The sequence below is a fragment of the Thunnus albacares genome, chromosome 11 (genome assembly GCF_914725855.1).
Source record: "Thunnus albacares chromosome 11, fThuAlb1.1, whole genome shotgun sequence".
Classification (NCBI taxonomy): Eukaryota; Metazoa; Chordata; class Actinopteri; order Scombriformes; family Scombridae; genus Thunnus; species Thunnus albacares.
The window spans coordinates 4,407,346-4,421,921 of NC_058116.1; the positions used below are offsets into that span (position 1 = coordinate 4,407,346).

Here is a 14,576-nt window from a genome sequence, read left to right on the forward strand (position 1 = left end):
TTTACTGGGAGTGTTTCTGCCCTGTCTTCCTTGTCACAGTTGTGTAAATCTTTCACTTCCCTTTATTGGAAGCTGAATCTTGTCAGGAAATGTGTCAAGAAACTCAGTGTGGCTGAGAGCATGAGCCATGTCTGAGAGATGACACAGAACTTAAATGAAATGTAACCTGTCCAGTTCCATAGACGAGAGACCATGGAAGTGGCAGGTTGGGTCTGTTCTCTGGCTGCACTGCTGTCTCTGATGTTCACGGTGACACACAGTGAGTAATGATCATCACAATACTTCTAAGTGCTGTACAGACTGAAAAAAAGATACTGCTGTTTGAAATTCTAAAACCAGACTGTGGCTGCTTTACAGGAAATCTATAACACAAAGCTGTTGTCAAATGCTGAATGCTGTTTTGATGATTTGCTGACGCTTAGCTTTGAACATTTTCACTTTCAGTATTCTACCAGTCACAGAACTAACATGAAGAAAAGAGATATTAAGTTTTATGACAGGGACATACAGTATTTATACCACATTTGTTAAATATTAAACTGAAAGTTGCGATGCACTGCTTCTCATGTTTATAAGCTGTAGAACAGGCACTTGAGAAACGTGTTTGTTAAAGGACAGGTTCACAATTTTTCAGGAGCCAAATGAACAGTGAAACATGTTTTTCTTGCTGTAATCATTCCTCCTGATCATACTGACCATTAGATGATCCCTTCATAATACACTTACAATATAAGTGATGGGGGAAAAAATCCACAGTCCTCCTTCTGTGTAAAAATGTATTTAAAAGTTTATCTGAAGCTAATATGAAGCTTCAGTCGCTCAAATGAGTCAAATCAAGTAAATATCTTTCAAGGTTACAGTCTTTTTAGTGCCAAAGTTCAGGGGGTGCAAACGCTCATATTCTGTTTTTATTTTGGATGCGGTTCTCAGTTGGCAAAATAACCAGATTTCCTCTGATTCTAATGAATCTCTTATTGAACCTTTTTATCACATAGTTCTGAATCAGGACCTTCAGTATTTGGAATACAATAACTGGTGAAGTACAGTAGGTTTGGCTGGTTGTTAACTGTATGTGTCAGCTATATTTAATTAACATTTCATATATTATGCTGCTCATCTTATTTTCAGGTTGTAGCTACAGGCTGTGAACATGAATTAGGCTGTCACTAAAGACTGTAGTGTTATTGTCTTCTCATCCAAGGAAAGGTGATTAGACATCTTGGAGTTGTAGTTATTTTAGCCTTTAGATACTTGTACATTTTGAAAAGTAAATCTAATACAATTCAATTAGGGCTTTGAAAGGATTCAGGTTCAATAATTGGATTGGATACCAGATTTGAATTTAGTAAAACGCTACCACACCCCATCCCTTTGATTGCCAACTTATGATGCCAGTTTTGAGACTACTTATTTCGTTGTATTTTTTATCTATTGGTCAGTGGGACAAAATATATTTATGACTTGTCTAAATAGAATAAAGCTAAACAAAACTCTTCTCTCTCCAGTGTACCTTCTGTATGTCAGTACCTTTGAAAATCTGACAGAGGAAGGCTGCAGTTTGATATAAATGCACTGCGTTCTTCCAAATGACAAAAGCTTCGGTTTGTTTACTGAGGGAAGTTAAAGATTCTAATAAATAACATATAAAAATATTAAATATCCACAAAAGATAAACTATTATCCTTGCTGTTGTGTTGTTACTTTATCATTGGCCTCTACAGGCTGTTATGTTTGCTTGCTCCACCTCCAGCTTGTTACATTTTGAAAAGTTGATATTAGATTTTCTTTATGAAATGTCCAACTAAGACCTTGCTGTCATCTGAGGGCTGCACTGTCACTGTTGTCCATGGCTCTTTCTGCATCTTATGCATTATCATGTATACGTATACGTGGAAAGTCTCTGACAGAGTGACAGCTAAGCAGTAGTAGACCACATGTGGGTTCATATCCTCTGATCACATTGCCTTCAGTCAATTAACACAATGACAATAGCATAATATGAAAATATAGACAGTTGCCAATAATAGTGTGAAGCAGTTCTCATGCACTATGTCTATCTCATGACAGACATTTATTTTTGTGAGGGGCTTACTGTAAAACGTGCTCACAAACCTATGAGCAGATGCAAAAGTTTGCAAAGTCAGCGGGTTTTTTCACTCTGCCTCCTCTACTGATTAAATAGGTCAAAGAAGGCAAATATTTTTTCTCACACTTTTATGATTGAGTCTCCAGGAAGTCCCTTGTCTGAAAGACGTCAGAATTGAGTTAAAAAGGAAACTGTTCACTCAGTATGAAGTATCCTCCAGCTTTGTGCAGGAGAATGAAACTACAGAAATCAATGAAAGACAAGATTTTTTTACTCTTGACAAGAACTACTTAACTGCAGCTTGGTTTTCTTTCAGTGAGCACTCTAATTACTGCCCTGTAATTATAAGCACATTTTATAATTAGACATTTTCAAAAGTCTCATTGTTGAAGCATTCAAGGACGCACTATTTCCATGGCAAATGAGTCAGTTAAGCAAACATGTTGTCCTGAAAAGGATAGTGTGAACTTGATATTTTGCAATTGAGTTATTTTTTCACAGTTGACACCTCTGCATCGTACAACAATAATGTCATACTGACCAAATAGAGAGGTGACAGGCAGTTCAAATTGGGCTTACTGAAGGAATAATACATCAGTCATTTCAGAGGGAAATATTGTACTTTATACTCCACAACATTTATTTGACAGCTTTAGTTACTTTTCAGATGAAGATTTGACAAAACGGAGAATATAACAAGTTTTTAAAATCCAACACACTGTTAAAGATGAAACCAGTGGTTTCCAACCTTTTTGGCTTTTGACGTCTTACAAAAAGCAGTGTGTAGTCGGAGTCACATTTCGCATGTCTATGAGTTGTTAACAGCTCCACCAAATAGTGATTTTTTCCCTTTAAACTTCTCACATGGTTTAATTTAATATTTCACCAAAAATCAAAGATTAGAAAAAAAGTCCAAAAACTGAAAACAGATTTGTGTATCAGAACTTTGTTTTTTCTTCTTTCCTCTCCCACTAATCATCTCACGACCCCTCAGATTTATCTGGTGACCCTTTGGAGGGGCCCGACCCCTAGGTTGGGAACCACTGGACTAAACTAGCTAACTGTATATAAAGTAGTGTAAACTAGCTCCACCTCCAGCAGCTACAACAGTAACATGCTGCTCTAACACTGATGCTTCACTATTAATAATATAATGATGTCATATATAATAATATATCAGTCAGAGGGACCACACTACTACTTTTACTGCAATACTTTAACTACATCAAGCTGATAATACTTATGTATTTTTACTTAAGTAGGACTTTAACTTGTAATGGAGTATTTTTACATTGCTGTATTGGTACTTTTATTTAAGTGAAGGATCTGAGTACTTCTTCCTCCACTGCACCCGGTATTCTCTCATGTAGAAATGTCATGTCCAAATAGTGTCATATAAGCACTGCATGATCCCTCTTACATAATTTACTGTAACTTTGCCTATAATGGATTTACATCATATGTGACTGTCATTGGCAAACAGGGTGCATCCTCATTGCTTGAAGAACAACTGGATAGGACATACAGGAGTTGATATTCCAGGAAAATACACTATACTCTGACGAACCAAACTGTTCCTGTAATATCAAAATATCAAGATGTGTTTCTGTATAATATTATTTAAAGCCCCTATTAGTATAATTGTCATGTGATTATACTGTGTCTTTTACAGTAGTCCGATTGCATAAATTCCTGTTTTTAGAAATCATCTGACAATCCTTGGGAAATGTTTGTGTCAGCAGGCAGCTGCTTTCAGTGATTGTACAGTACATTGCCTGCCAAGCACCAAGCAGTTTAAAGACAAAGTTAAAAAAAGTATTATTATTATTATTATTGTTATTTAAAGATTTATCTTTAAAAAAATGTACAATAAAATAAAAGCACACACATACAGAGAAACACACAAACTGCTTCCCTAATGTCAAGAACTGGATATAAGACATCATCCGCAGATTACAAACACAATGGCTTGTGGCCTGACACATAGTGGAGACCTAATTATCATTTTATGTAAAAATCATGCTGTTTGCCAACAATCAACCTTAATATCAAATGCCAGATGGCAGCATCACACAGAGGTGAAGCTCCACTTATAAGCACCTGCATGTCAATACAAGTTTTAATCAGGAAAAATCAATAGACACACAGCAACTTGTACTCACACATACTGGCACCTGCAAGTCTTTCTCTTTATACACCCAAACTTCATGTAGTGAACAAAGAAAGTACTACAACAATATGTATTGGAAACAGAAAGGAAAGGAAAATGTCAGGGGATGACAAAGAAAAATGACACACAGAAATATCAAAAGGTACTGCATACCATATATCTGTTGTTAATAACATGTTGCATGGACCATATTCAAACAATGGTTATTTTTCTCTGACGTCACGCTCAGGGTGGAAAGCTGTCAAGTAAAGCCTGTGAGAGAATGGTGAGATGGTCACTTGAACTTCATTTTTTATATGTAAAACTGAAGTGATAAGTGTTACATGGACCCACAGTTGTTCTTTTTGATACCACAGTTGTAGTTTTACTTCTTTTTGGGACCATAGTCGTAGTTTTCACAGACAGCAGCTCCTCCATCCGGACTGCTGGTAGTGCAACGCCACGGGCATACTTTTAGCTTAGCCTGTTAGCACCTGCTATCGGTGATGTTACTGAGAGAAATCATAGGAGAAATACCATAGCCTGTATAAAAATATGGACGTAGTTACCATGACGTCACCTGTTGGTTTCTGAGGAGCAGTTTTGAAGCTCAAAGTGGGCGGCTCAGGCTGTCACCATGGCAGTGCCTGACTCCACCTAATTCCCGGCCAATCAAAAATGGGCAAAGAGGTGGGCCGAATGGCTGAAACAAGCCACCTAGCGGCTGGCGGACCTGTCACTCAAAGCAGCCATGTCCTTCATTATGCATAACTTTACGGCTTAATAAAATTTAAACGGGCGAGTTATAAAAACTTCACCCTGGTACAGTTGTCATGAAAGGGGAAATTAGCTATAGAGACCTAAACCGGTTTTTGTACCAAGCTTTAACATGTTTATTTCTGCTATAAAGTTGGGCATTTTAACATGGAGGTCTATGGGGATTGACTCGCTTTTGGAGCCAGCCTCAAGTGGCCATTCAAGGAACTGCAGTTTTTGGCACTTCCGCATAGGCATCATTTTACAGCCGCTTGAGAAATACGCAAAACAGCTCGTAAACCAATTAAAGCTATAATATGTAATTATTTCGCATTAAAATGTCTAAAACCAACTTGACCTATGTTATATATTTTGTTGAGTTGTGTACTTATATTATCCCAAATGTTTCCTACAATTTTCAAACCCAGAGAAATCTGTAATTTTAATAAAAGTAATGGACCGTTTCATTTGGTCGCCTGTCAATGGCGTCATACCCCTCTACCAAAGAGTATAGTGCACAAGATGCACACGTCGGCGCTGTATTTGTGCGCTACAATGGCGTCTACCAAAGAGCAACTTACACACCTACAAGATAATACATCGGCGTTGTGGTTGTTCCACAGAAACTAGAAACTGCTAAAAGTTGACTTTTATTCGGTTTTAAGCCACATTTTCGTGATACATTTTTGTCGTTTTTTTACTATATCTTTTAGCCGGAAGAAGGATTTTAGTAATTGGACGTCTGGATCTTAAGTAATCAGAGAAATAAACTGGGCAAACGTTAGCAGCAGCTCGGCCCCTCTAGGAAGCCCGGTGCTAGCCAAATATCGTCGGAGAAACATTGATTTTTTAGATGAAAATGCTTTAACTAGTATTTTAACGATTTCAATCTGCGTGTTCGCTTGATTTTCGAGAGGAGGAGACCTCTGTGGGTAATTCGGCTCCCGGGAGAAACCTGCCGAACGTCTGGATCTAAAGTTATGAGAGAAATAGTCCGAACAAGTGTTAGCAGCAGCTCAGCTAACATCCTGTACCGAGCGTCCGGTGCTCGCCAACTATCGTCAGAGAAAGATTTTTTTGTTTTAGGTTAAACCGCTTTATTCAGTGTTTTTACCCGTAATCGCCGGGTCCGTTTGTTTTGGAGAGGAGAAGACCTCTGCGGGTAATTCGGCTCCCGGTAAAAAACATCCCGAACGATGAACACTGGAGTAATTCTATCCTGGTGAAACTGGTTGTTTCACGAAGACAACAACTCCCATGATCCATTGCTACTTCACACCGCCATCACACTCCGTCCTTTGTTATTGTTTTGATTGAGAGACCCCTAGCGGCTGAAATTACATATTGTGCGTTTAAATCTGCATCTATGACGCTGGGTAAGTCTCAAGCATGGATGTATTATAAGAGCTCTTATTATACATCCATGGTCTCAAGTCTCTTATTCTATGTCTCCTCGCTCCTCGCCTGAATCGGAAGTTGTTCCTGATGCGCCATTTTGACGTGTGTAAGTGTATCGTTCCCAAGTTTTATGTATTTATATATTTATATATTTATTTATATATTAATCATATAGTTAAAAATCTGTTAATTGTCAGTCTGATCAACAAAAGAACCATAACCAACTTTCTTCATCTATTCTATTATTCTATTATTTTCTCCATTAAACTGTTTCTTGCTGACAGACTCTTCCTGACTTTAACTTTATCCATAATAACAGTTAAACACATTTATATTTTACATCATTTATCGTCATTTCCATTCTGTCACATGTGAGGCTGATAATTCCTGGGCGTCGATTTTGATATGAGTTAAATCATTTCCATTTGCCCTGAAACATTTAGCCAAATACATATTTTCCAGTGTTCAGAAGACACCCTGATCATATTCTGGGTTATTGAATGATCAGGGTTATCAAAAAATACAGACGGAAATGATCAATAAATAGTATAAACGCATTCTGCCAGTACAAATGGTTTCTACAGCTGTTAAAGCCGACTGATAGCTGATCCAGCTGTGATCGGCTGTCGCCGTCATCAGAAACGGACGTCGCTTCACATGACGCTTCAGAGGAGAGGACGTCTCATGTCTCTTAAAACAAATTTCCTCGTTTCCTCTCTCCTCGCTTGGTTTCCTTGCGTCTCTTCTTGCATCCACGGTGGGAGGGACTAAGACGCAAGGAAAAGATGCAAGTGAGGGAAACGTGGATGCAATTTAAGAGACCTGGGATGCACCCTCTTATTCTGCTCGGAGGAGCGAGGAGCGTGGAGGGATCTTTGAGGAGCGAGAAAACAGAGCAGACTTCCCGGAAGTGTTTTATCAGCCGACACGCCCCCATATTGGATATCAGTTATTTATAGGACGCAGCAGCTGATCAGACTGAGTTTCATGCCGAAGCGGAGACAGATTACAGGTTAAATTTAAGTGTATCACTCCCAAGTTTTATGCTTTAGGCTACTTGTTTTCTGATTCATCATATAGTTGAAACTCTGTTAATTGTCGGTCTGATCAACAAAATAACCATCAACAACTTTCTTCATTTATTAGAAAGATTTTTCTTTTCATCTTGTTATTTCCTCCATTAAACTGTTTCTTGCTGACAGACAGACTCTTCCTGACTTTAATTTTATCCATAATAAAAGTTAAACACATTTATATTTTACGCCATTTATCGTTATTTCCATTCAGTCACATGTGATGCTGAAAATTCCTGAGCGTCGGGTTTGATATGAGTTACATAATTTCCATTTTCCCTGAAACATTTAGCCAAATACACATTTTCCAGTGTTCAGAGGACACCTTGATCATATTATGGGTTATTGAATAATGAATTCACTATCAGGATGATCAAAAAATACAGATGCAAATAATCAATAAATAGTATAAAAGCATTCTGCGAGTAGAAATGGTTCCTGTGCCTCTGAGCAGGACACAGTATAAATGTAGAATGCAGGTTTATATTTAGGTGTTTGTTAAACAAGTAACAGGCTGCAGAGAGAAAACAGCTGCTCTAGCGGTGATAACTGTGAACCTTAATTAGTGTCAGCACAGTGCACATGTGTGCGGTGCAGACACAAACTCCATCAAGAGTCTCTACAGCTCTTAAAGCCGACTGACAGCTGATCCAGCTGTGATCATCCAGCTGTGACATTCTTATTATATCATATATATTATTACGTTGTGATTTGAATTAAAAGTAAATATATAAGTTGCCATGAACACTTATGCTCATCTGTCAGAGATCATTAAATACAGCGGTAGGCTGTAACAAAACAAAGGACAGGTGATGCAGCTCTGCCGCATGTTATATTACGAGGATGTCTCGTTTTGTTAAATGCCTGTTGCCTCGACTCCTCTCACCTCGTGTCTCTTCCTCGCCTCCTCCGCTCGTATCTCAGGTGGGAGGGACTAAGACGCGAGGAAAGGAATCGAGGATGTACAAACTGAGAAATGAGAAGAGGGGAGAGTCAGACTGAAGATGGAAATGGAGTGTAACGAGTTGACAGTATCAACTCCAGAATTGCAGTCAACTGTGCAACTTTACTACCACTGCCTGCATGTACATCCTCTAAAAATGTTGTCAAAATACGTCTTCACTCCTCCATTATTTTATTATTGTAGTTGTCTATTTCAAAATTTGCTTCTTTTTCAATTCTAAAGCCAGTTTGGTTTCCATCAACCTTGTTTTTAACTAATAGTCGTGCATCAATAGTTTATGTTAAGTAGCCCGCCTACTGAAATCCGTCTCATGCTCTGTTCAAGCAAGACAGTAAATACAAGTATCCGAGCTGGAAGATCCATATGGACAACAAGCTTTGATTACAAATATCTAAATTTCTGATGGTAATGATAATGCCCACTGTCAACAAAATCCAGTATTAACACAAATAAATTGATGTAGCTATATAAAGAAGCTAACTACTGTATATCATACTGTATGAGACTGTAACTAACCACTACAAAAATTAGCTATGATCAGCAATTTAAAAAAGCTAATTCAAGCTGTATCTCCCTTTATCTTTTTTGTTGGTGTTTTTATATTTTTCACTGGTCTACTGGTTTATTCAAGCTGTGACATAATGCTCAAAGTTTTAACCCTATCTGCCCGAGATGTAATGCAGCAGTGTCACTATGCGGAGGTGAGAGTAAAAGCATGAGAGCGTAGAGCACATACCATATAAAGAACACTAAGAAGGCTACAGCATATAGAGTACACATCTACAGAAAAGGATAAACATGATTTTTGTTATTTTTGTAAACTACACATTGCCATCTGCCCCTCCCTACCATAGACCCATTTGTCTCTTTTAGGGGGGGACAGGGGATCTTTAGGGGGAGATAGCAGGCCAACAGTATATGCCACATAGAAGTGGTATACATCATCTGAAAGCTGGGGACCTGAAGATTGATTGAGATGCAGCTCAGCACTGCTTCAAGTTTTTCTGGTCATAAATCTGTAATAAACATTGTGTTTTGGTTAGGTGCCTATTCAAATTATGCCAGTTTTTCCATTACCAAAATCTGGAATGTAATTTAGCCCCCTTCCTGACAAGCTAGCACGACATGGTTACGTGACATGGTACCATCAGATGCCTTAGGTCGTCTAGTTACATATAACATCAGAATCTTCCCTTTAGCTTTAAAACTGAGCCTGCTACAGCCTCTGAAAGACAGTAATGTTGGCCAAAGATGCTGGTGTCCTTGTGGAGTGTAAGAGGTTAAGCTCTTTGCATAAATCATCAGTGGCACTTTCTTTTGAACTATTGTTTCCAGGGTTGGCTAGGAAATGAGGTCTGTGGTGTAGGCTACATCATTTTACAGTTAAAAATGACTGAGTGTGGCATCAAACAGACATTTCACTCCACAGCCTTTTTTAATGTGTTGTTTCATGAGTGTTGGCATTAAGCCAATCAGTTTTGAGTTTGGCTGCAGTTTTCCTGCCTTTGATGTACTAGCTGTAATCTAATCTTTTAAATTCATGAATCTCCCCACATTTGTTCTGTACCTGATGATTCATTTTCAAACTTTTTTGTAAAAACGGATTATTCTCCCCAAAACTGGATATATATTTTGTTGCTGTATCTAGTTGCGCACTTAAACTTGAATTTGGACTATCTCTCTCGCATCATCATTGCTTGTGATCTGTATGGCAGTGGTGCGGCTCTGTGGTCAGAGCTAAACTGGGCAGCTTCGTTTTTTTAGAAGGTAGAAAAACATTTAATTATTTAAGCAGCTTGTACACAATTCTTTATTATTTTCTAAACATTGCCTTGGCCTAAGAGCTGGTGATTACTGATATTAGTAAATGTCTACAATTTTTCTAAGTTTGATCTTTGTCAAAATAGACACAATCACAAAAAGTGATGCTGATTTGATGCTCATTTGTGCCAGAGCACACTTCTGGCTTTGTGTTTCTTACTCTTCTCCATCTACTTGAGAAATGTTATGTCTACTGTTCATGCATGTGTACCGGTGTGTGAATGTGAAGTTTTCACCCCTGGCATTGCAAGATAAATGACTGGTCTCCCTTTGTACTGTCACATCCAGGCCACAGGGAGAAGATAGATACATTCCGTGTGAGTGCTGGCCATCTCTTTCTGCTGAAGTGCCTCATTGGTGCTGCTCACACCAACGTGACCTGGAGTAGAGGGGGGAAGCACAACCAGAGCCTGCCTGCTGGAGTGGAAGTCAGGGACGGGTTACTGTGGTTTCTGCCTTTGCAGATGTCTCATAATGGAACCTACAACTGTGAGATAAGGTATAAAAACACCTGTATGACTTAGTAGGTTTGACTGCAAATGATCCTGACCCTTAAAGACTGCATGAGAGCACAAAGCTGCTGTGTGAAGTATTCTAACGTCTTAAAACCATTATTGAATTCACTTTGACACATCTATTTGGAAGAGCAGTCAGACAGGTGGTAATAGGGCTGATGGGAAATGTAGTGTTTAAAGCAAAATTTAAAAAACAACCAAAATTGACCAAACAAAAATAGAAATGAGATACAAGCCCAGTACCAATGCCCACCTTTACCGACACACAGACACAGCTCAAAGCTGCTGTGAAATCAATATGTGCTTGAGAGCTCTCATGTGGACTTTTTTTTTCTCAGTTTTTATTAAGCAATACAAAAATACAAAAAACAATTCACAGAACAAAAAAAGGGAACAAAAATGATACAGTAAAGAAATCAGAAAAATATGAGCATTTAAATTAAAAAATATATATGAAGAAGAAAAGGAGCAGGAGCAAGGCAAAGACAATAAGATAATCAAGATTATCAAGAGCAATAATAAAATATTGGGGGGAAAAAATCAACTGACAGTTTAGTCTAAATTTGCCAAAGTACAGTCAAGCCCCATACAGGTCATGTGTTACTGCAGCTCAGGCTGGCCTTTCCTGCCAATGTCTCAATGTTAATCTCCTCTGTAGGACGGAAGATAAATTATTGAGAATGGAGTTAGGGGTGTCAGTGTCGAGTGGAGAGTGTCCTGATCCAGCTGATACGAAACCCATCACCCAGGGAGTCAGCAGAGGTGTTTCTTGTCAACAGAACGAGATCATCAGACTGAATAAGACACAGAACATACGATGGCTGAAGGTATAAACACTTCCTGATATTTATGTGCTCTTTTTACTGCATTTATGTGTCTTATTGTGTGTCTAAAAGCATATGAATGGCAAAAGCAGAAATTATATAAGCCTCAGATTTTTTTATAGGCTATAACTTAATTCTGCTTGAAAACACATAACTATTTTGAGGTTTCTGCAATATTTCCAGTACATTCTGGCTTGATAAATGCAACACCGCCCCTTATTGTTAGGAACATGTGGACGTGTGCCAACATTGAAGGTTACAAAACATCTGCCCTATCTGTTGAGGATGTTTACATTGGTTGCCATAGTTTTGCTGTTGTTGTAGTTTTTCATCTGAGTCAGGAAGGAACCCACATTGAGTTGAAAAACCAAAGGGCACAGTCCCAAACCACTCTCTATTCATGCAGCATACTGTACATAGCAGCAGGAAACCCGCATCAGTTGATATTCACATTTTTACGGAAAGTCTGTCTGCATGACTCACAGTCCAAGTGTATTTGTAGGGCACAATTTCAAACAAAAGCAATAAAACACTTAAAAAGATAAATAAAAGAAAATAAAATCGAAACAAAAAGGAATATAAACTAATCATAAAAGAGAGATAATATGTGTATTCTTTTTTTTTATATTGTCAACAAATCCTATGAAAAGATGAAACCCAATGAGTTGATCCCACCAACACGTATAGTCTGTGCAGCCAAAGCCTGCTATATTATACCTCAACTGTTGTCCCAAAACTATTCAAAAAACATCAGTGAGTCACGCATGCACAGACTTGCTGCTGTAAATACGCACCGCAGTACCAAATGTGTATCAACCCACAGCTCAAAATAACCCTCACCAAATTCCTCTGTGTGAATAAGGGTTGCTATAAACAGTGCATTTACATGCACTTGAGTAACAAGGTTACAATCATCTTTCTCCAGAAAGATGATTTCTTAACTGTAAACGAGAAACCTGGTTTCTGTAATCTGGAAAGAGGATTAGAGACAGCTGGTTTCCCCTGGTAAATTTCTCCTGGAGAATGCAGATTACTCTGCCATGTACACATGTAGCCAGGTTTCTAATCGACTTGCAGCTGGATGAGAAATCTGGTTTCTGATCTTCTGCACGTATGTGCAGATTTACAGAAACCAGGTTACTACAGTGCATGTAAACATGTTCTTCTATTATTCATATAACAGGGCTGCCAAGTTTTGACTTCGGCTTGGAATGAGATTTATGAACCAAAACCTTTTTCATAAGACTTTTTCTTTTTGCTAATTTGTGTTTTTTGGGTAGCATTTTTGATATACACTCCAGATATTAAACATATTTTTCTTCAAAACATAGGATAAGAAAGATCTGTGCTCCTCACCATGGGCTCCTGGTTATGTTTTAAAATGGGGGTGCAAACTTGGAAAGACACATAAAGTTGTAATTTAAAACAAATTTTGTGCATTTCTACACCACCTTAACTCTTGGATTAAGTAAAAAAACAGACACTTGCACTAGTCTAGATTAGTTTGATCGAGGGTGCTATGAAAACCAAGAATGCATCAAGAACAGTATATAATTGGGTGGATCAGGACAGGAAATGATTATTAGAAGAATGGCTATTTCATATTTGAATTTGTATTTATAAAAATGTTATGTAGCCTTAAGTGGTAGCAGGTTGCAGTCTACCAGGCCATCTTCAAGGTCAAACAAGAACAAACAATTTATATAAATGAAATTGTCTTACAACAAATCACAATATAATATGGATTATTAAACCTGGTTAAACAATGTTAAACCTTAGAGTTGCTATTCTCAGTACTCACAAAGCCATCTTCAAAGTCTAACAATTGCAACAAAGCACAAACAATTTGGATGAATGAAACTGCCTCATAACTAACCTACGAAACCTATTATTGGGATAAAGTTTCAGAGTGACAGAGACACAAGTGTGCCTGTAACCATAGTAACTCACTCTCACTCCTGCCTGCGTGCACACTGTGCGAGAGGAGAGGGAGAGACGCTGTGCTGCTGATGACTGAGATTACTCTGAGCAGCATGCATGGGAATAAAGTACAATACATATACAGTATAATAGATTTGTGCATATTTGTCACTTCCCCTCCAATGGACTGACTAACTCGCTGCGGCACAGTGCTGCTGATGCACTGTGCTGCTCTGTCTTCTCTGTGTGTACGTTGTCAGTGTCCTCTTTTCACTGCAACGTTATCAGTTATGAATTTATTTTTCACTATGTGAGAAAATGGATGTGTGGCTTGAGAGCATGTGAAAAGTGTCAGTTGCATGAGTCTCATGGTCAGTGTGTCAGCCCTGCATATAACCTGGTTTCTGGTTACTTAGGTGCATGTAAACACAGTGATTGAAAGTTTTTGGGTGTGGTCAGAGATGTGCTTTGTTGCACCTGTAACCACACCCAGCACTAATATCAAGGGGTCCTGAAGTACACCTGGACATCACTGCAGACAGATGAGAAGTTAAACCTCTGTAGGTCAGCACAAACAAGATGTTCAGAGAGTATTCAATTACTCTTTAAGGATTTACATCTACAGTAGGAACAAATGATGCTTTGGCTCAATGCCACAGACAGGGATGGGAAGTCGGAAAGTATTGAGAGTTGGATTAATGCATCATTTTGGTCTTTTCATGGAATTTGTTGACAATAAGAAAAATATTGCATATTGCCAGCCTTAGTCTTAAAGTAAAGCAACTATACAACACAGTGTTCCATGTGACTTCCAACAACTGAAAACAATGCTTTTCACTGCCAAGTTTGAGTTCAAGTTTGCGTAATTGCTATTGACACAGATTAGCAGGATGCTCAGTAAGAGCACTGATTGATATTGTTTTATTATCAATTATAATTATATTAGCACAGTATGGCAGGAAAAGAGCATGAACTCTTGTAGTTATAGTTTGACATTTTGAGAATTAATACAATTCTTGCCAAAACTTAGATGAGAAGAAGAAATAGTCCTTTAACTTATCATGAGCGTG

At 38.2% G+C, this 14,576-nt stretch overlaps 1 protein-coding gene across 1 annotated transcript in view; it reads left to right on the plus strand.

The window, feature by feature from the left end:
* Positions 1–14,576, plus strand: part of LOC122992047 (interleukin-1 receptor type 1-like) — a 23,282-nt gene continuing 8,706 nt past the window's right edge. The window contains exons 1-3 of the mRNA XM_044365594.1: positions 1–259; positions 10,536–10,746; positions 11,421–11,589. Of these exons, the coding sequence (XP_044221529.1) occupies positions 193–259; positions 10,536–10,746; positions 11,421–11,589 (447 nt within the window). The 5' untranslated portion in view covers positions 1–192. The remainder of the gene's footprint in view (positions 260–10,535; positions 10,747–11,420; positions 11,590–14,576) is intronic.